This window comes from Artemia sp. Qi Xiang Cuo, chromosome 7, assembly GCF_049724085.1.
Source record: "Artemia sp. Qi Xiang Cuo chromosome 7, ASM4972408v1, whole genome shotgun sequence".
Classification (NCBI taxonomy): domain Eukaryota; kingdom Metazoa; phylum Arthropoda; class Branchiopoda; order Anostraca; family Artemiidae; genus Artemia; species Artemia sp. Qi Xiang Cuo.
Window position 1 is genome coordinate 54,059,179 of NC_142800.1, and position 22,970 is coordinate 54,082,148.

The 22,970-nt window shown below is 36.2% G+C and overlaps 1 protein-coding gene across 2 annotated transcripts in view; it reads left to right on the top strand.

Annotated features, from left to right (window-relative positions):
• The window catches only part of Unc-76 (fasciculation and elongation protein Unc-76), a 181,210-nt gene that overhangs the window by 65,690 nt on the left and 92,550 nt on the right, over positions 1-22,970 (top strand). Inside the window, exon 1 of one of the 2 annotated variants that reach the window (XM_089092399.1) lies at positions 11,557-11,617. The exons of the other annotated variant lie outside the window; for it this stretch is intronic. Within the exon in view, the coding sequence (XP_088948525.1) occupies positions 11,589-11,617 (29 nt within the window). The 5' untranslated portion in view covers positions 11,557-11,588. Of the gene's footprint in view, positions 1-11,556; positions 11,618-22,970 lie in introns of those variants that run through there. 2 annotated transcript variants of the gene reach the window in all.

The following is a 22,970-nucleotide window of genomic DNA, read 5'->3' on the forward strand; positions in this document are numbered from 1 at the left end:
TATTGCTAAAAGAATTACTGGCCTCTCTAGTTATGATGAGGCAAATTGTCTAGTATTTATCGTTGTAGTCTCGCTAGCTATTTTCTGCTGGGTCAGTAATTGAATTATAACGTGCTTCCTTTCAAAATTGGTTGCCACGCCGCATTAACCAGGACACTTTAATTGTCTGAGCTATTAAAGAAAATTGCTTTTGACAGAATTAAAAAGCCAAATTTTATGAAATGAATGACAAATGGAATTGCCTATCGGGTAAAGTTCTACCAAATCATATTATTGAGTTAGGACTAAAGTGAATGCACCATTTGATGCCTTTTTTTATGCTGATTATGAATATAATAATCATTTCTATTGGAAGTGAATTTCAGCCCCCACTATATATACCTAAACTAACCCTTAATTGGAATATATATGGGGGGGGGGGCTGAAATTCATTTCTAATAGAAAGGATTATTATCATTTCTATATAAGGTTTTCATAGAAAGCTGTGTCGTAGAAACTTCAAAAAGGGCTCATTCGATTGGAAATTCAAAGGGTTAGGGCCCTTTTTAATAGGCGAAAGTGTTTGGGGGGCAACTACCCCCCCCCCCCCCCCTCACGCCCACCTTTTCCTAAAACACATCCAGTAAAAATTTTGATATACCCATTTTGTTCAACGCAGTTGAAAGTTCTGGAAACTAGGTCTTTGAGGATGAAAACCCCCCCCACCTCCCACAGCCGTCGGGGCGAGGGTTATATTTTATGCCCTGGGGGCATACACGGTTTGAACATAACGCACTGTCGTAGATACTTCAAAAAGGGCTAATTCGATAGGAAATTGGAATGGCTAGTACCCTTTTACATAGTCAACAGCGATTGGAAGGCAACTAACACCCCTTCCAAGCCCACCATTTCCCCAAACACATCCAATAAAAAGTTTAAGATAGCCATTTTGTTCCACGCAGTTCAAAGTTCAGGAAATTATACCTTTGAGCAGGACACTCCCCCCACAGTCTTAAAGGGCAAGGGTTATAAGTTGTGCCCTGGGGGCATATACGGTTTTTATAGAAATCTTTGTCGCAGAAACTTAAAAAAGGGCTCATTCGATTGGAAATTCAAAGGGCTAGTGTTTTTTTTAATAGTCAAAAGTGATTTGAAGGCAACTAACCCCCGAACCCCCCTCTCACGCTCATCTTTTCCCCAAACACATCCAATTAAGATTTTAGATAGCCCTTTTATTCTATGCAGTTGAAAGTTTTTGATATTAGATCTTTAAGGTTGACAACTCCCCCTCCCATTGTTCTCAAGGTCCGAAGTGTAAGTTTCGTCTGGGCGGAATAAATGGTTTTTATTGAAAGCGTGAAAAAATCAAAATTGCTCATTCAATTGGAAATCAAAATAGCTAGTTCAGTCTCTAATAATTGACAGTGTATGGAGAGCGACTAAAGCCCCTCTCACGCCCACCATTTCCCCAAACACATCCAATCAAAATTTTGAGATATCCATTTTGATCAACGTAGTTGAAAGTACTTGAAATCAGGTCTTTTAGGATGATAACCCCCTCAGAGCCCTCAGTGCAAGGGTTGTAAGTTATGTCCTGGGGGCATATAAGGTTTATACAGAAAGTTTTTATAGAAATTTCAAAAAGGGCTCATTTGATTGGAAATTGAAATTGCCCTTTTTAATAGTCGAAAGTGAGTGGAGAGTAATTAACCCCCCTCTTAAACCCACCATTTCCCCAAACACATTCAATCAAAGTTTAGAGATAGCCATTTTGGTCAACGTAGTTGAAAGTTCTGGAAATTATGTATTTAAGGATGACAAACCCCACAGAGCCCCAAGGGCAAAGGTTGTAAGTTCTGCCCTGGGGGCATATAAGGTTTTTATAGATAGAGTTGTCGTAAAACTTCAAAAGGGGCTCATTCAATTCGAAATTGAGAGGGCTAGTGCCCTTTGTAATAGTCGAAAATGATTGGAGGGTAATTAACCCCCCTCTCACGTTCACCATTCCCCCAAACACATCCAATCAAAATTTTCAGATAGCCATTTTGTTCAACGTAGTAGAAAGTTCTGGAAATTAGGTTTTTGAGAATAACACCCCCCTTCCAGCACTCAGGCAAGGGTTCTAAGTTATATCCTAGGGGCATATAAGATTTTTATTGAAAGTTTTTTCGTAGAAACTTCAAAAGGGCTAATTTGATTGGAAATTGAAAGGGCTAGTGCCATTTTTAATAGTTGAAAGTGATTGAAGAGCAACTACGGCCCCTCTCACGCCCACTATTTCCCCAAACACATCCAATCAAAATTTTGAGATAGCCATGTTGTTTAACGTAGTGGAAAGTTTTGGATATTCGGTCTTAGAGGATGACAACCACCTTAACAGACCTTAGGGTAAGGGTTATAATTTATGCCATGGGGGCATATAAGGTGTTTATAGAAAGCGTTGTCGTTTCCAAAAGGGCTAATTCGATTGGAAATTGAAAGGCCTAGTGCCATTTTTAATAGTCGAAAGTGATTGGAAGGCTTGACATTTTTATAGTTAAGATCGAAGTGTGTATAATGTGTTTTTTTTTGTTGTTGTCGTTGTTTGGACCAGGGCACTTCGTATCGAAGGAGTTTTCGTGGGAACTTCAAAAAGGGCTCATTCGATTGAAAATAGAAAGGGCTGATGCCCTTTTTAACAGTCGAAAGTGATTTGAGGGCAACTAATCCCCCTTCCACTCTCACCCACCCACGCCAACCCTCCCATTTCTGCTCTTAAAATTTAACCAAATAAAAACAGCGTAAGTGTATCCAAGCTATCAAAGAAAGTAAACAGATTTTTTTGCGAATGGTATCAAGTTTTCCACGTTAGGTCAACTAGAGTAGGTATGAAACTAAATTAAACAGTACTATTTGTATCCAGATTTTTAAAAGGGTGTATATTGTTAAAAATTGCTGAATATTTTTCTCCATCATACAAATAGTAGGCCAAACTGTAAAGTCTTAAAAAACGAAAAGATTTAAAGTATTATTTTCTTTTTCCCTGAAAAAACTATACCAATATAAAACGAACAGAAGGATGGACCATTGATAAAAGCTTCCGGATGTGAAGCCGAAACATTCACATTTTTATTACTTAAAGTTTGCTTCTTTTTCCTGTCCGCTGTCTTATTTGAAATATTACACTTATTTTTTTTTCATTTGTTTAAATATGAAAATGGAAAGGCATTGTGTTCTAAGAAATTATTTTTTTATTATTGACAAGATCGAATGGTCCCGTTCGATAATGACTAGAACTAAATGTAGAAAAAACTAATTTTTTTATGAGACACAAGGGCTTTGATTTTAAAAACTAACGGGAATAACCAAATATTTTCGGAGGTGTTGCCCCTTGAAGTCCCCTCTCCACTCTTTAAGTTAAAATTTAGTATATTCTTCATGGAGAGTATCATTAGTATATAATACAATATGGCAGTCTTTGGTGCAATGAGTTAGAAGAAGGGTTGCCTCCCATACATTGAATATTTACTAATCATTTTAATTTTAAACGTCACTTTAATTTAAAAAAAATGCTACTATAGGAACCAGCCTTTCTTCGCTTTTGTTGCTTTAATACGAACTGTTTGAAAACAAATTTTCCTTTTTGTCAGGATTCGAAAAAGATCTATTTATGAGAAAAATTATTTATATTATTTACTAAAATATTACTTAATTATTTAATTATAATGTTTATTATTTAATTATATATCTCCCTTACCATAGCCAGGAATCGAACCGCGGTACCCACGATTTGCAGGCGCTGCTTTATCCATTCAGCCATGACAAGGTATTCATAATCTTTTTAACTTGACCATTTTTTATTGATGACAATTTTGGAGTGCAAAAGTTAACGTTACAGAACCTGTTTTGGGCGTCAACAGCAGCTGAATTATAGTTTGAAGAAAAAAAAAGTTAAATTTAAAATTAATATCATTATAACTTTCTTCGGCAGTTTTCTCTTTCCTTCATAAAGGATAATTTCTGTAAAAGAAATTTACGATGACAGATTTTTTTTAGATAAGACGGGTTATAATTAAGCAGCATTTAGATGCAAGTCTAGCTAGACTTAGAGGTAAGTTTGTAGTTTATAGCATAATTTAACTAGGATGGAAGTGAATATATAACTTGACGCCCTTTTTTATGCTCTTTAGTAATCCAGTAATCGATTCTGAGGAAAATTACATTTTGAGCCCTTAAAGGGCCAAATACAGACCATGGTACCCAAAAGTTCAAAAAATGTTTCTAAAAAAACTGACTATTGAGAAAAGATTACCATTTGTAGCTGATTCAGGAATGGTAATCGTTATTTTCCTTAGTTTTGACAGTAAAATGTTATTTTGACAACAAATTTGAAGGAACTTTTAAAAAGAGCTACAGAATCCTCAAAAATGACGTTAGTTATGCTCTGACGTCTTTTTCAAATGAGAAATTTTTCCTCACTAAACAGTTTTTTTTAGAAACATGTTTCTAAACTTTTCGTTATTATAGACTGTTTTACCTGTTGGGGCCCATTACTGGCTGAAAATAAAATTTAATGCAGAAACAATTATTGAACTACGAAAGAGCATAAGAAAAGGTATCATGTAGTGTGGTCACGTAGAAAAGAATTTCTATTATAGGTTGCACTTTTACTCCAAACTCATTCACTAAAGTATCAAATAAAAACTATGTTACTCTTTACGGTAATGACAATGGCTATTGCGTGGTTCTGAAATGGCCAAAGTATCGCCAAGTATGGTTCTAAAACGTGAACACTTTGAAAAGCAGAGCAAAGATTTCTTAAACGTTTTCCAAAGGAATTGTCAAAGGATAGTCTTAGTTAACTGTTTGACTGATCGTGTGTCAAACAACATATTTTACGATACTATATGGTTCGATCCCACTTCATAGGGCTATACTAAAAGGAAGGTTGAAAAACATACTAAAAGAAATTAATGCACAGTGAGTCTTGCAACAATATCTGGGACAATTTGGAACGTAAACTTCAAAGTTATGACAATTGTGATGGACCGTTAATAAAGGCTTCCAGATGTGGAGCCGAAACATTCACATTTTTATTACTTAAAGTTTGCTTCTTTTTCCTATCCACTGTCTTATTTGAAATATTACACTGATTTTTTTTTCATTCTTTTAAATATGAAAATGGAAAGGCATTGTGGTCTAAGAAATTATGTTTTATTATTGACAAGATCGAATGGTCCCGTTCGATAATGACTGGAACTAAATGTAGAAAAAACTAATTTTTTATAAGAGACAAGGGCGTGGTTTGAAACTACGATTGCCAAAGATTGCATTTTTTGGCCATTCACCTTGGGCCGAAAGAAAATCCGATTGTGGTTTTAACCGATTGAAGTTTTAAACAGATCGGGATGAAAGAGGAGCGTGCGCAACTATCAGCCCAGGCCACTTGGTGGATGTAGTTATTAGGAGAAGTAGTAGTATTTAAAAGATGGCGTTCAGCTTCTTTTAAAACGATGTGTTCTCTTCACATAATAAGTACTGGTTTAGCTCTGCTTCAAACCTACAATTTCTTCCTACAAAACAGATAGATTCAATTTTAATCCTTAAATATCAAATAGTTTCGAACAAAGTTATTAACCACACTTTGTTCAGGAAATCGTTTTTCAATTGTTTAAAACTGTTTAAAGAAGCATTTATATTTAAATCCTTCTTAATTTCCCCTCCTAATCTCAGAACCTCTCCCCTTCTTCCTCGCTCGCAGTGATTTTATTTGTCTTATGTTGTGATATATTCTAATTGTCATTCATTATATTTTAATTCCCTGTCGTGAATTTTACAGGCATTTGGACTTTCGAATGGCTAAACAAGTCTATTTGCCAGTTTTGGTTTTACCAAAAAATATCTTTGTTCTTGTCTTGCCTAGTCAGGCACATTTATTATTCTTATTAATTAAAAAAACTTTTTCCCCAAAATAAGTTTTTAAAAGAAAAGTAAAGAACTCCATTAAACAAAAATTAGCAAAAATAAAATCAAATAATCTACCAAGCGTGAAACTACCACAAATCAGCATCGATAAATAAATGAAACCCAAAACGAACAGAAATAACAATAAATAGCCGAGGCAAACTGAAAACGAGCAGAAATTAACATAAGTTGGGCTCAAAACCCCTATGCCTTCCCAAGGCCAGATCATAATTTGCTCTTTACTGAAAAAAATACAAATGAATGTGCATTGTCAGTTTAATATACATATAATGATATTTAGTAATAAAAATCTTAACATTGTTTGATTTATTAAAGTTATAAAAGTAAAAACATTTGTATGTCTTCAAGTAATGTGTAAATGTCGATTTTACCTCAGGAAGGCACTAAGATTATGCGCCCTAATCATGTTAATTTTTGTCTTTCTTGAACCAGCCTTCGCCTATTGTTGCTATTTAGCCTTTTGTCCGATTTTATCTGTATTTCGATGCTGATTTACATTAGTTTAACGCTAGCTGGATTGTATAAGTTGATTTTTGCTCATTTTAGTTTAATGGAGTTCTTTACTTTTCTTTGAAAAACTTATTTTGTGGAAAAAGTTTTTTTTAATTAATATTGAAGGAAATATACTGTAGACGCTACAGGGATTTCCATTGACTTTGGTCAACTTGGTAACATCTGCCGAACGTAGCCTACCTGTTGTATTCACCTGGAGGGTAAATGATTAAAATCTGAAACTCCCCTGTCACTTTTAGAGATTAACAGCTATTCTTCCGTGTTTTTGGTTATTATTTTAGCCTTGTAGCCTACCTTTGTCTTGGTATATATATATTATTACTTAGAATCAGATATATCACGTACAACTTCTTTGGTAGGGGGTCTGCCAGGAATTTCCACGGTAAAAAGAAGGGGCTAAAGATTGAATAAAAAACTTAGTCTGTGAACTTTTGGATCTAAGGGTAGTCCTACTCAAAATAATGTCAATATTGAACATGCAAGCTTTGGTAGAATATTTAGAAGATGGTAGTTTTTGGTTTTTAATGTTTTTTTATGGAAATGATGTATGCAGATATATTGATCCACAAGTACATCTTTGAAAACTTTATTAAATTAATATTAGAGAACTAAGAAAGTCACGCTATTGACTATTAATTTTCCAGTGATGGGAAAATATACTGTCTGGTAAAGCTTTTCTAACATTACCTAAATACAGTAAGCAAGTTATTCCGTTATACCTTTTTATATTTTTGCTTAGTTCATGTTTTTTTTTTATTTAAGTTCCGTCAATGCATTGATAACAACAAACAAAACAGCAAATATAAACTATAGTCGATTATATTCTTATGCATGCCTAAATAAACGCTATATTTTATGTATAGTAGGGGAGCTGCGCGCCTGCTCGACTGTCTGCTCTTTACTCTAAAGTTTAACTAATGCTCTACTGAAGAGTAGAGTATTACTGTAGTTGCTCTACTGTAGAGGGCAATGAATCTAGTCAGTCGATATTTTACTTACCTAATGCCTTTCAAAACAGATGAACTAACAGTTATAACAGTTTTATTAATAAAAGGAAATGGGCGTTCTTGCTTCATTTCTATAGAATGAATTAAACTCTCCATCACTCTGTCAGGGGTGTCAATTTGGGGTCAGGATAATTTTGCCTCTTTAGATTTTGAAGAAAAAAAAACCACCATTTTTGGTATTCTCACTGACACAGTGGAATAAACCCAGTAAAGTTGCCCCTCTAGATTTTGAAAAATACATTCTCCCCCTTATATTTTCGTGAATTGTCGCCACCACACTCTGCGCCAGAGTTTTGCTTCTTGAAGTGATGTGGAAATACGTCAACTTTAGCGTAAAGAGTGGAGAGTAAGGAGGTCGGCAGCCCCCTTGTATACCCGATTATTTCATTTTTTTAAAGTTTTAACGCTGATTTTCACTTTTCATTTTTAAAAGCTTGATTGTTAATTTAATTACTGTTCATTTTTAATACCATATTTGGCGTTATACTTCGCCATATTAGTTATATTCGACTTTGGGCTTGGGGTCCTCCCTGAGATACTAAATTTCTGGCTGTTTTTGTTCAAAAATTCATGTGAGTGTGTGTGCCTCATTTAAGGTATGAAGCGGATTTCCGCCCTTTCAACTCATCACTTTTTACGTTGATATTCAACTCTTGTATAACAATTCTTCGAGATAAACGGCATTAGCTTTTTGAAACAAATAGAATTTTCAAAAATACAAAAGTGGCTGGCGCCTGACTAAAAACGAGAAGAATACGAAAAAAAAAATTAGAAATGAAGAACAAGGGTGGAAACAAGAAAGACAAGAATACCCAGATTCCACTGGCTGAAAACCACCCTCGTTCTTGGTTTCTAAATTCTTTTTATATTTTCTTGTTTTATGTCAAATGTCATGTATGTGGTCTTAGAACGTATTTATGTCTGATCCCTCGTCAATTCCAGGCTCTTTACATTTAGGCTCAAGTTTTTATTACAATTCTACAATGTTTAAAAACTACCGTTTCCGGAACAAGAGTGGATTTTTTTACTTGTTGTATCCCCCACCCCCTATTTAGCCCAAATGTTGCACACTTAGTCCAAATATATTACTCCAAATGAAGGGAGATTAAATTATCCACTCCATATCTGGCTGAAGCATCTTTCATAGAAAACCTTGAAAACGCAAGTCTAAAAGTGTAGTTTTGGGGCTTTGGACTCGTCGTCCCCACAAAAACACAGAAAGGACTACTGACATCTGTCCTAGTTGCTGGTGCGAAATTCTGCAATAAGCTACAGTCCTTAGTTTTACTGTATAAACCGTCTATAACAACATTTCATTTTCAATGGACTTCTATGTTTGGGGAGGAGTGTGCCATCGCTCGCCAGTGTAGCTCCTAAAGATGGAACATGAAAACAAGGGCCTTTACTGTGGTATGGTCTTCTGTTACTTAAAGTGAATCGCTTCAAATTTGAATCGCTTCAAATCAGCATTCTCCCAGCAACCTACGACCATCAGTTAGATGTTCATCTGAAATTTAGCATTTCTGTATTGGTATATATTGCCATCAAATGAGTGTTTTATCAATATTTTCATTGGTTACTATCGATTAATTGAGTTTTGACTGTCTTCACGTTCATGTTTAATGCGCGAAAATTTTTGGTATTTTGGCACTTTTCCAGGAAAATAAGACGTATCCCTGTGATCTTGAATTAAGATCCTGAATTAGGTTAATAGACACTTCTACCATTCTACCAATAGGAGGGAACCTCAGTTGCAATCTGATCAGATTTCTTAGATAGTATGAGAACTTGAAAATTGCCATAAAAACTGTTTTAAAATGGGTTGGCATTGGGGCCTTAGTTCAAATACCGGGATCCCAGGTTTCGCCTGGGCCCCGGCACTCGGCACGCGGCAGGCTTGTATATATTTGATCCTATAATTGTGCATTTGCACAATTATCGCGTTATTCTTTAGTTCTAAGTCATGAGATGTCAAATCAGCAATTTCAATTGAGTTAAAAGACTTTTGCGTGAATTCAATTCCTCCTTCCTGTTAATGCATCAAAAAATCATCCGTTTCATGGGATTTGTTTTCTCCTGGCACTCATTGCAACTCTAACTGTTGTTTCTATTCTAGCCACAGATTTCGCTTACGATTCGATATAACCATCCCTGTCGCTTATCTTTTAACCGCAGATGTCTTTGTCTATTATTTTCATTTGGGATTTGTTGTGATGCTTGTTGTCGCATGTCTTCTAGTCGCAGATCTCATTGCTCTTCATTTTTTTGCATCATTACCTCTGACATTTTCCCTTCCCGTTTGCTTTAGCTGTTAGAATTCGTTCAAAATCATGTGTAATTTCGCATGATGTCATAGATACCAAAAAAGGTCTTTCCCTGCTTTTCCCCAGTGGTTATATTTTTGCCTTAATTGCGTTGTTATATAATTATGTAACTACCAGGAATGTTCCAATGCCTTTGTCCTCTGAAATATCTAAATTACGCATTGGCATAAATATCGCTTTATTCTTTAGAGTCAAGTCATAGGGTGGCAAATTAGCAGTTTTAGTTCAATTAAGAAATTCTGGCATGAATCCAATTCCTCCTCCCTGTTTATCCTTCAAAGACTCTAAAATAACACGTTCCTTTTTCCACTGTAATTTCTGAAACATCTAAATTACGCAATAGCATAATCTTGATGTTATTCCTTAGTTTTAAGTTACACTTTCGTTTGCCATTCAATGTGATCTTTGCTCTTTCTTCTTCCATGCCTCTTTCTTTAGCTGTTCAGAGTCGTTGGTCATCTTAGGTAGTTTTGCACGTGCCGTGGATACTAAAAACTAATTCCTTCTTCCTGTTTATCCTTTACAGACTCATACAAGCTAAACTAACACGTTCCTTCATTCCATTGTAATTTTGCTTTGTCTTCTAACCGCGGATTTCGTTGTGCAACATTTTTGTTTGCAAATCAATATGATTTTTGCTGTTTCTTGTTCCATGCCCTTTTCTTTAGCTGTTCAGATTATTTTGTCATCTTAGTTAATTTTGCATGCGTCATAGATACTAAAAACGATACGATCACTTTTGGGGGAGAAATGACTTAATTTTGTTCTTTGAATATATATAAATATATATATATATATATTATTCTATATAAATATTACTTCACTCTCATGATCTTTTTTCTAGCATGAATTCAATTCTTCTTTCCTGTTTATCCTTCAGAGACGCAAAAAATAACTCCATTCCGTTCTAGAGTGGTTAAGATTTTCAGGCGTGAATTGATTTTCTCCTTCCTGTGTATCTTTGCAGACGCTAAAATTACACTTCTTCATTCTAGGGTTAAAAGTCAGCAATTTCAGTCGAATTAAGTAATTCTGGCGTGAACTCAATTCCTACTTCCTGTTTATCCTTCACTGACTCACGTACGCTAAACTAACACATTCCTTCATTCCATTGTAATTTTGCTTTGTCTTCTAACCGCTGATTTTGTTATGCAACATTTTCGTTTGCAATCCAATGGGTTTTTTGCTGCTTCTTGTTCCATGCCCTTTGCTTTAGCTGTTCGGATTGGTCTTCACGTTTGATTGTCCAGTTTGTTCATTTTCATCAATGGTGGATTTGCGTTTTTTGGGTCGTCCCCGTGACGTCATTTACATGAAAAGTGTGTTTCCAAAGTTAAGCCTCTAAACGAATTTTCTCAAACTCCTGACCTATCTAGATCATTTTTTTTAGGCCTGAAAATCCCAGGATGCCAACTTTAAAAAAATGACGTGTTTCCGAGAAAATTTGTATACGTACATAAATAAAAAGTAGCTCGTAGATAGAAAGTAGATATGCTGAGCTTAATATCCAAGTTTTCTTTGACACCAGAGAAGTAAATCTTAGCACTTGTTGACTAAAATCTTTCCCTTTAGATAATTTCGTTTTGGCTGTATAGAGCTTATCAGAAAGCTCATGAAATTGTTTATAAAATGGGACATTTTAGGTATATCAGTAATTCCAATTGAATAGTCCTTCACCTTTTTTCTTATCTTCGTCTTGAAAAGCTTATCTAATTTGGAGGACTTTTAAGTAATGTTTTGTCCGATAAGAGTAGTCTAGTAAGTGAACCTACATTTGGATTCAGGCAAATCTCTTGTAAAAATGGATACTGAACTAGGAGGGTTTGTCGAGTAAGATTCTTGATAGTATAATAGAGTACGTAATTTTTATCGTGCTTTAGTTTTGTTTCTTGCTTAAATTTCAGACCAAGTATGTAGGCTACGTGGTGTGACGAGCCTTTCAGGTTCTGAATAAAGCGCACGGTTTAGTGATTTTCACCATATACAACGACCATCAAATAACTCACTTGTTTTGTTGGTATTTCGCTTGGAATGAAGGAATGTAGGTAGAACGAGTTTAGTTTAGCAGGTCCAGACTCCAGAGGTGTAGGAGGCTTGTATTTCTGGTGCAAGTAGGTCCTGTGGAGTCCTCTTTTGGGACTCGTGTTGGCACATGTTCTCTGCTTAAAGCTATTGGTGAAAGTGTAGTCTTTTAGTTAAAATTTCAGACTAAATTGGGTACCCAAAGGTTTTATGAATACGTGCTCGATCTAAAAGTTAGGAATACATCACACAATTCCACGTTTATTTGGTCTCGGTTCTCTTCCAGAAAATCTGTGGACTGAAGCCAATGGAAAAAAACTTGGCAGTAACTACAATGAAAGGTCAGTTACTGATTTAAAAAAGTCGCAAAGTTTCTTGTTAGTAATGAAAGCTAGGATTATGTAGACCGGTTGTTTGTTAAACCAGTTGATATGTAATATGCTTGAGATTTATTTTCTATTGATGGTAATGCGGATGCTGCCAGGCATAAAATTTATTTTGAATTTAAAACCGATACTCAAATTGTTATTTAATTTTTTGTCAAGGTGGCATTTGCCGGATAGACGAAATAACAAAACTAAGCGAGTCTTAAATTAAGGATGTTGTTTTATTACAATACGAAAATATAAAGTTCAGCATCTCGAAACTGGAATGTAGTACGAATTAGACGTCTGCCAAATTTGGCTTTTGAAAAATTATAAGATATAAATTCAGGGAAAAAAAGACGTGGGTATGACATTATTGTGGACACAACATTTTGGTCGCTGCTGTTGAAAAGTCGGAAATGGTGGGATTGTTTTCATTCTCTTCCACCACATGGTAACCATGATTAAGTGATGATGTTGTCTCTTTTTAATAAATCAAAGCATAACGATGAAGATGTAAAGAACACCATGCGTGTTTTTCATTAGCATAAAATATACATAGAGGACAACCTAAAAAAAACATATATACTGAGTTGGTACCAATTGCCAATGGCCTTTAAAGCTTCCTTCAGGCACATGTAAACATTTGAATATCATGAGGGGGGCATCAGGATTTAGGAATGCCTAAATGGGGCATGTCCCGAAATCGGTTGGGAACCTCTGGTCTAAGCTCAGTAAGTATAGGAAGATGTTGACAGACATCATCATCCTGAGACAGGATATCATACAACATATCGGTGTCACATCCTATCATTCCAGTTACTGAAATCAATCAAAATTGTGCTAAGGTTTGTGTGCTCTACGGATAATTCATTTGACCGAAGGATGCATACACAGTGACAAGGCCGTATCCAGGGGAGTTATCGGGTTTGATCCCCCCCCCCGAAATTTTTGTCTTGCTCTTAAAAAGGTAACAAAAACGTATATAAACAAATTTTCGATGCGTTGAGTTTTTTGTACCCCCCTCCCCTTCCGAACAAAATACGCCCCGATCCCTGAAAAATATCATAAAGACGACCTTGCACAGTGACCATAGTTTTGTCTTAAATCTTGATCGATGACAACGCGTGTCTGTTACTTGTTTTCGATTTTATCACCCCTAGTCCATCTAATAACAAAATCCTGAGTTTTGTTATTTCCTAATGACGTCAGTTACTGTTTCCAAGGATCTAGTCAATCATTCTGAAAGGACGTCTCTTCTATTTAAAAATAAGTCATTTTGTGTTTTAGTGATTTATTGTATTGGGTCCAAAAAGGTTCAAAATGACTCCGACTTTAAAAATAACAAAAATATGTTATCCTGGTTGTGGGAGATTTAATATTTTTAAACTTCATATTTACTAAGATATTTATTTGTGGGGAAAATTGAAGAAAAAAGAAGCCCTTAAGTTCAAATTTTTATCCAGCTTTATTCTTATTATCGTCCCAACGCGATCTAGGAATTCCCTATGAAGTCATTTGTTTGTCAACTGTTCCGGCTTAGAATACTTCTACACATTTTAAGGGTTGAAGCACATATAGCATACATGGGCACTTAGGTTGGATAAGAGCAAATTATGTCCTTAAAACCAAGCGAGGACCGTGCATGGTATGCTGGATGAATCCGCATATGTCATGATTTCTAGATTTTATTTCATTTTAAATATAATTTGCAGGATTTTCTTAAGGCACATGTGCTTTTCTTTCGCAGAGGGGGAGGGGTAGGGGCATCATTGGGGGGGGAGGCTGCCCCAAAATAATTTGGAGAAAATCATTTTATAGCCCACGCCCCTTGACTATCTAGATGTGGTCCCCTCTTTGCTAAGACTGGTAAATCATATGAAAAATAAAGGAAATTGCAGAGAAAATCTTAAAAAGGGGATATCTGGTTCTCTTATTTTTGCTGTTTCGATGAATTAGGATCCAAGCGCCGGAATAAAATCCTGTGTTAGGGTCTGCTGAGAGTCCTCTAATGGGATATCTTGCCAAACCCATGAACGTAAAAATAATCAAATATTTTAGCCCAGAAGTACAGTTTTAAACGTTTTATTTTTAAATTATGTGATCTCTTCCTCTTGGAGAAGTGCGATTTCTTCCGAAAGTTTCGCTCTGTTCACCTATCTAGCCACCTATGGTTTCGATTTTGTTTTGAAAGCTTTTTTCAGTGTACCGTTGGAAGACACTAGAATACAAAATTCAAAAAAAAAAATGAATTTGGTATACCAAAAAAAGTCACTGAAATATAGACTATAAACTCGATGAAGTATAGGTTATAGACTCATATATAGGCTAGTATTCTTGAAATAGAAATTTGCTGGTCTATTTTTCTCTCATCTTTTCTGTTAAACGGTGTACACTCTCCGAAATGGCGCGCACTTGAAGTGAACTATATTTCCTTAAACCTTCCAGCTTATATTTCTAAAAACTATTACATATTCATTGCTTATAAGCTTTATCAGCAGATCTCAAATTTTCAAGCAACTTACCACATGGCTTTGAATATTTCTCTGAAGTTTTGATTAGAAGTACTGTTTTGTAGTCGGAAATTCTTTCTTAGTTAAGGAAATTGATCATTATTATTATCTTTCAAACGATTTCAGAGTTTGTAATGATGAATGAAAGGTATGTTTGTATCTTAGAATGTGGGTGTAATGATTAAAATGGTATTTCCTTGGCTAACATTTGGAGATGAAGCCGTGCAACCAATTGGCAACAGTGGTTTTTGTGCTGCGGCTTTAATGCTGATTTTATATGTATTTAATGAGCTGAATTCAAATATGACATAAGTTTTTTGGCTAGGAGATTAAATTTTTAAGATGTGTGAATATGATACGGCATAAGAAATACTATTTTAAAGCAGCACTAAGCATCATATGGAAAAAATAACCATAAACAATTTAAACCAATATTTTTATTTTAAAGACAATAAACGGAACAAAAGACCATATAAATCATCATAGAAACTAAAGTAAAAGTATCACATGTTAATATTAAAAAGTGAATCATTAAAAAAAACTAGTTTTTTCAGCTGAAAGTACGGAGCAGCATTAGAAAACAAATAATAATAAATAAAAAAATAAACAAGCATCCGTGATCTTTCTTCAGGGAAAAGATGTCAATCCCATATTTTTGTACATGGGAATTTGAAATCTCTACAGTAGGGTTCTCTGATATGGTCAATATAATAGTGTGATTTTTATTTGGATCGCACGACTTTTTGGGAGTGTTTCCATCCTTTTTCAGAAATCAGAAAAATGTTCTCGGGTTTGTAGCTTCCGGTGGGTAATGTTAAGTTTAATAAATTTTACATATTTGTAATCAGCATAAAAAGCAAATTCTTTTCATGTATATATTGTTATCAAAATTCTGTTTTTTAGAGTTTCGATTACTATTAGGCCGAGTCGCTCCTTACTTACAGTTCACTTCTATGAACTGTTTGATAATGCCAGAATAACTGCTTGAAACTTCGGAAAGTTCTTTTGCGTGACACTCCTGAATGGACTTTGTTGACACGTTCTCTTTTCAAAATGCAACGGTAGTAGCGTAATTTCGTCAAAATCCTGGGAGGTGGGGGGCAAAGTAGGAGCCAATTTTCCCAAATCAAGTGAAAATGACAGTAAAACTGGAAAATGAGCCATATAGTACCATAAAGGTAAAGATATACTAAAGAAAACTGACCCGTTTGTGCGGATGCTTGAATTATGCAGGCTTGTCTTGGTTTTGACAAGATTTTGAAGAAACGGAATGTCTGCTGAGGGGAAAATTAGGGTCGAGGGAGGCATACCGATTTATGGGATGGGCAGTTGCCCTCCCCCCTGTACCATAGTAAATTACGCCCCTGTACAACAGTAATCTGTCATCATATGAGTATCCCATCTTTCTTGGTAGTGATCCTCCATAGTCTTCATATCTTGGTGAAATCTTTCATTTGAAACCTGTTCTTCATTGGTGGCACCTTCATTTTATGGGAAAAAGTTCAAATGGCTATGTAGATAGTGAAATGTAATACTCAACTTACATTCAAGATTTCTGAAACTTATAAGCATCACGTTTACCAGCGTACCATAGTTTTCAGGTTTGCGGTTCCCAAAAAATTATTTATGACCTAGACTAATGATGTCCATGCTTTTTGCTCAGCCTTATTCATGGAGCATACCAAGGCATGATCTTTCATGAGTTTTCTTATTTGCGGGCTATCAAAAACTCGAGCTTTAATCTTTTCTGTGGTCGCATGGGGCATATTTAAGCAAAGCATGTTCTGTTCTTAGCTAGAACCACCACAAACTGCTTCATTAGACCCGGCTTAATATGCACTGACGGGGGATGATTTTCTCTCTTTCAACTAAAGTTTAATCAATGATAGTCTTGTTTCCAAGATTCATATTTTCTCTCTGAGGCCATTTTTTTTTTTTTTTTTTTTTTTTTTTTTCGGTCTGCTGTCCAAGAGAAACAAGTAACAAGGGAATTTCCTATAACCATTTTGCTGGCCAAGAAGAAAATTTACCATCTTAAGTCCCCACAAATCACCCACTGATGCTCAGAATTCTTATATTTTTTTTTTTTTCAAAATAAAGCCATTATGTCATATTCTTCTCTCATTTTCGTCGGGTGAGAAATTGGTATAAATCCAAAATTGTTGCCATTGTGTTAAAGAACACATTTCAGACTTCGGTTCGAACTGTCAATGAATAAACGCCAGTCATTCGGAGAATTTTTAGAACACCCATTTTTTCTAGAAGGCCTTTATATAATCATAGAATACAAGATTTGTGTTGTTGATCGAAATTAAATAAAAAAAACAAGTTTTATTTAACTGAAAGTAAGGAGCGACGTTAAAACTTAAAACGAACAGAAATTATTCCGTATATGAAGGGGCTGGCCCCTCATCAACCCCTCGCTCTTTACGCTAAAGTTTTTTATTGTTTTAAGAAAAAAAGTTATGAGACAGAGTCAAACTTTAGCGTAAAGAGCGAGGGGTTCAGGAGGGGGCAGCCCCTTTCGTATACGGAATAATTTATGTTTGTTTTAAGTTTCAACATTGCTCCTTACTTTCAGTTAAAAAACATGTTTTTTTTATTTAATTTTTGAACGTTTTTGAATTAATGCAGGTTTTGATTTTGGCTCACCGTACATGAATAATTAAAACCAAATTTGCATATTAAGCTTACTTTTATTTGGTTAAATGGCTTTCTCGAACGTTGTTAAATTTTATTTACGAATGTTTTTATTAGTAATAAATATACAAAACTTACGAATTAACTTACGTAACGAACTTCTGTATTCATACATTTTAAATCCGTATATTAGGGGGTTCACCCCTATTCAATACCTCGCACTTTACGCTAAAGTTCGAACTTAGTTCCAATTCTTTAAAAATGACCCCTTAATCACAAATGCCGTTAATTAAAACAAATAGCTTTCATGAAAGTACTAAAAAATCTTTGGCTTAAAGAGCGAAGTATTGGCTAGGGGGCGAACCCATTCATATACATAATATTTTCTGTTCGTTTTAAGTTTTCATGTTGCTCCTTACTCTCATTTTAAAAACTTTTTTTTTTTTTATTTATTTTCTGATCTTTTTTTAAATAATGCTGGGAAATCCGCCCCCCCCTTCATAGCAATGTCCCTTCCCACATGAAAACTTCCTCCATGTAAAGATCCTCCCACATAACCCCCGACCCACCCACCCCCCACTACCAGAAAAATCCCCCAATAACCAGCCCTCCCCCGGGGACTTTGGTGGATTAAGTCATCCTAAAAGACATATTTATCATATTTTCGACCATGCTGAAAAAAATGGCCATCTCAAAATTTTGATTGGGTGACTGGAAAAAAAAACTAGCGTGGGAGGGGGCCTAGTTGCCCTCTATATTTTTGGTCACTCAAAAAGGGCACTAGAACTTTTAATTTCTGTTTCAATGAGCCCTCCCACGATATTCTAGGACCACTGGGTCGATACGATCACCCCTGGGAAAAAAAAGAAAACAAAAAACATAAACACGCATCCGTGATCTTTCTTCTAGCAAAAAGTACAAAATTCCACATTTTTGCAGATAGGAGCTTGAAACCTCTACAGTAGGGTTCTCTGATACGCTGTATCTGATGGTGTGATTTTCATTAAGGTTTTATACCTTTTAAGGGGTCTTTACCCTTTTTTTCGAAAATCAGCCAAATTTTCTCAGGGCGCGTAACTTTTGATGGGTAGGACTAAACTTGATGAAACGTATATATTTGAAATCAGCATTAAAATCTGATTCTTTTGATTTATCTATTGGTATCGGAATCCCGTTTTTTAGAGTTTTAGTTACTATTGAGCCGGGTCGCTCCTTACTTACAGTTCGTTACCACGAACTGTTTGAAAGGGCAATCCTTTTCTCTTTTGCGATAAAATGCAGTGGCGGTTCTGGCCACTCGTGCACCCAGGGCAAAATATTGATTAGCGCCCCTCCCCCCTTTGTCCCCCAAAATTTTCAGGCCAAATTAAAAAAAATTAAATTATTAGCAAAATTTGTCAGTTATTTAAATCTGATTTTTCCTACTTTATATACATGGAAAAAATACGGGAAAAATGAAAATATAGGATTCAAGTTGCTTATATTTACTACCAACTGCGCCCTCTACTTTATTTTAATAAAAATAAAATTTCAAAATTTTCGTAATGATTTTAAATGTTAGATTATCCATTTGAAATTTTTCGCCCCTAAAATTTCTGCGCCCGGGGCAAATGAACTTGTAAGGGCTCAAGCTTCTCTAATCTAAGTTGCGTAATTGTCACTGTTTTTTAGAGAGGTAAGCAAAACTAGATTTTTAGTGGGGCAAAAAGTGAAGAAACCTCTTGAAATACCACACGAACATGAAATACCACAAACAAGAGTAGATCTACCACCCTTAAACCTTCTACAGGCTATAGCGTCATTTGTACTTCTTTGGAAATGATTTGTATTTCGATTAGTGTGTTTTTTCTTTGTTGTTACAACAAAAAACGTTTCGTTTTTACAATAAAAAACGTTACAATAAAATGTGTTTCATCTCCAGAGTATACCCTAGAGAAACTCTGGGACTCTTGGTCTAGCCAACAACCCGTAAGAACTCCTAGGTCGGAAAACCATGTTCAAAGATGGGCGCCTTTCTGCATAAACTATAAGTGAACAATAAGTAATTTAAAGAATTTTGGGCTACTGCCCTTGGGCTGTTCGGGTGATTTTGACCCTGGAGGCCTACTTAAGAGGGAGACTGGTTACCTTCAAATTTTGTTTGGCCCATAAAAACGGCACTAGAACTTTGAAATCAAATGAGCCCGCTCACTAAACCTTTTTGGTAGTTTGGGGGTATTTACAAAAACCTTTTCGATATAAAGTGACCGAAAAAATTTGTGTGGCCCTTTACAGGCCCTGGTTTGGGTGAACTATTTTTTCTTCAATTTTCCCTTCCGTATTGAGGCTCCCGTAACCCGAGGACTTAATTATGTAGGTTTCAAGGCAATCGAAAGAAAGGTTTTTTGGCCCATTTTTAAGGCTCCAATTTTTTATTTTTTATTTTTTTTTTACCTATTGACCCATAGACTGACGGCTATAAATTACAAACTGACGAAGGACAAATTTTTTGGCCTACCCCCTCCGACGAAAAAAATATTTGATCCTTTTTACCTAGAGACTGATCCGTGAACCGTGAGCCAATCTTGCATCCAATTTCAAGCAAGTCTCTTTTTTGTGTTATAAAACTTATTTGTAAACAGTTGGCGATTTGCATCAGTTAGGACCCTTCCCCAGAGGCTCTAGTGGTCGTGCCATCCCTGGATGCGTATATATTAGACGTCTTGACTATTTTGAACGAAATGGCTATCTTAAGTGAGCCCCCTACCAATGTTTTATGACCACCCTTCCATAGGAAATGGCTGGGGAAAAAGTATTTTGGAAGGAACTTATTAAAATTGATCAGGAACAAAAAGTTCTTTGGCGCATTTCCGGACCTCCTACCCTCCCAGAACAAAACATTTTATTCTTTTGGCCCAGATAACCATCTCTGGAAGTTTCAAGCCAATCACATACCCAACCTCAAATAAGGCCCCGTTTCTCCGTCATCCTACATATGTTTAAACAGTTGCCAATTTGCACTATTAAAGGCCCTCATCCCAGGGCCTGTGGGGGTTTATGTGATCCCTGGATGTTTATTCATCCTTCCTATTATCTTTATCAAAATGTATATCTAACAATTTTAATCGGATGTCTTTTGAGGTTTTAGTGAAGGGGTAGCAAAAAAAAACTTGAAAAATAATACATTGAAGGCCTATATATCTTTACTACAGGCAGGGTTAGAGCTTTCGCCATGATAGCGCATAGTCACATTAGATACTTCTTAAAGGTACTGACGCATTTTTTTTTTCCGTTTGTTGTCGTCCCCCCCCCCCCTAACTGATAGGATCGAAAGTATGCTTCTACTTGTGACCAGTGAAGTAAAGGCTTTTACTAGCGAAGTAAAGATCTATGAAAAAAATGTGTAAGATGTGCCCTCTATGGGGACTTAATTATGTTTTTTCCTTAAAACAGACAGCTATCTTTGCCTGCTTGACTTCGATCGTAACTTATTGGGTAAGACGAGGGGTCGCCGAGTTTCAAAAATTCTGAACACCAGGTAGTGCGTGACAAGCGTAGCGAAAGCGTTCCAAGCGTCGTGAAGACTGTGCCAAGGGTGATGAGACTGGGTCGCACGTAGCGGGTCTGTGTCACGCGTGATAGAACTCAACATCAAATATGGCGCTCAGAGATGAACAGCACGTGGCAGAAAGTGGGGGACCCCTCGGGATAAGAAAATCCTGCCTTGGTATGCTAACATACTATTCTTTCTTTTCTCACCTAGATGCACATTACATGCATAAATATAGAGGCCTACCATCAAGGGGGGCTGGTTGGGCACTTACTTTCCATACATTTAGGCCCTTGTGGGAAAACAGTATTGTATATTTAAGTAACACATATTTATTTTCAAACCTTCTCCCCTAGAAACGTTCTTATATGCTGCTACATTCCTATCCTGGAAAGTTTATCCAGTTATTCTGGTTCGCGCATTTTCTAGATAGTTATGTTTATGACGTTACTTAAGATGGGCTGGTAATATGAAAGGGTTCTGAGCGAGTAGTTGTTACATTACCTAAAGGAGCATTCTCAGGAATATATTTCCGAGGGAGGGGAAGACCATAAAGTCCAAAATATGGAAAGAATATGCGATTTTGCACGGAAAATATAAAAAATTGCAGAACTTTGCGTGGCGGTTAATGAACCCTCCACTTTCCCCCACTTTCTGGCCTGATTGAAGATGAATTTTAATGGTATACTGTTTAGTGCTATGGATAACGTCAAATTAGAGGCACTAACCTTAGAAAGTACATGCACAATTATACATATATACTCTCAAACGTAGACACAAACACACATTTGTAAAAATAGATTGGGTGATAGTAGGCGTGGATTTTTGATTCTATCAAAAATGTTATTAGTTGTTTAGTTTAATTGCAAGGAATGTCAATTCGCACCGCTCTTTTTAGGCTACTTTGCTAACTGTTTAGGGAATAATTCAATTTGATGAAAATATATCAGCATTCGGAGAACTTCTCCCCCATGGCAATAACTGCTGCTGCATAGTTCTTTGGCTTTTAAGTCCTTTCTAGGACTCGGGAATCAATACTAGTGTCAATTGCACTTGCCAACTGATGCCTCACGGGATGGTTTTTTTTGTTGCACTGCGAGATGGTACTGATTCCTCGCAGGGTGGGTTGGCTACCCAGGAACAGGGAGCTGGTTTTGAGGTCCCGTTGTATGGTACTGAGGCCTTACGGATTGTTTTTTTTTTTGTTGCACTGTGAGATGTTACTGATTCCTCGCAGGGCGGTTTGGCTACCCATGAAAAGGGTGCTGGTTTTCATGTCCCGAGGGACGTTACTGATGCCTCACGGGATGGGTTTTTTGTTTTCAATGCGAGATGGGACTGAGTCCTCGCAGGGCGGTTTGGCGACCCAGGAACAGGGATCTTGTTTTGAGGTCACGAGGGATGGTAATGATGCCTCACGGGATGTTTTTTTTTGTTGTACTTCGAGATGTTACTGATGCCTCGCAGGGCGGTTTGGCTACCCAGGGAGAGGGAGCTGGTTGTAATATCTCGCGAGATGAGGTTGATGCCTCACGGGATGGTTTTAATGCGTAGCGCTAATAGTTATGTAGAGATATCAACAGTAGTACTGCCATTTCTCGAACCACAAGTTGTAGAGAAAAACCAAATAGGTCTAAACCGAGGCGTTCCGCAGCAATAAAACCCTGAGGATTTTATTGGGAATAATATCTTAACGTTATTGCAGCATGGTATGATTTTTAGAGTTTCTGCAATTTCATTTATTTGTCGCTGGTATTTTCAGGATTAATTAGCCTTTCCCGGTCATTCCTTTTGCCCTAATTCAAATTTTATACATAATCCCAACTTTCCTTGTCCTCATCAAATTCAGGGGTATGGGGAACAAGTCTATTTTAAAGTATACAAAGAAAAATGAAGTGTTAAAATATCCAGTTTCCGACTACTGTTGTTAGTGTGGTTCGTTTATACTATGTAAGTTTTTACCTATGCAAGTATTGTGTAGTGTTTGTATTTTGTAATTGTTTACTAGTTCATGCTGTAGAATGTTAGTAGGCAAGAAGTGAATAATTTGGGAAGGGAATGTTTTGAATTCAACTAAAGTTTGGGGGTTTAATGAGAAGGGGAGTAGCCAATTT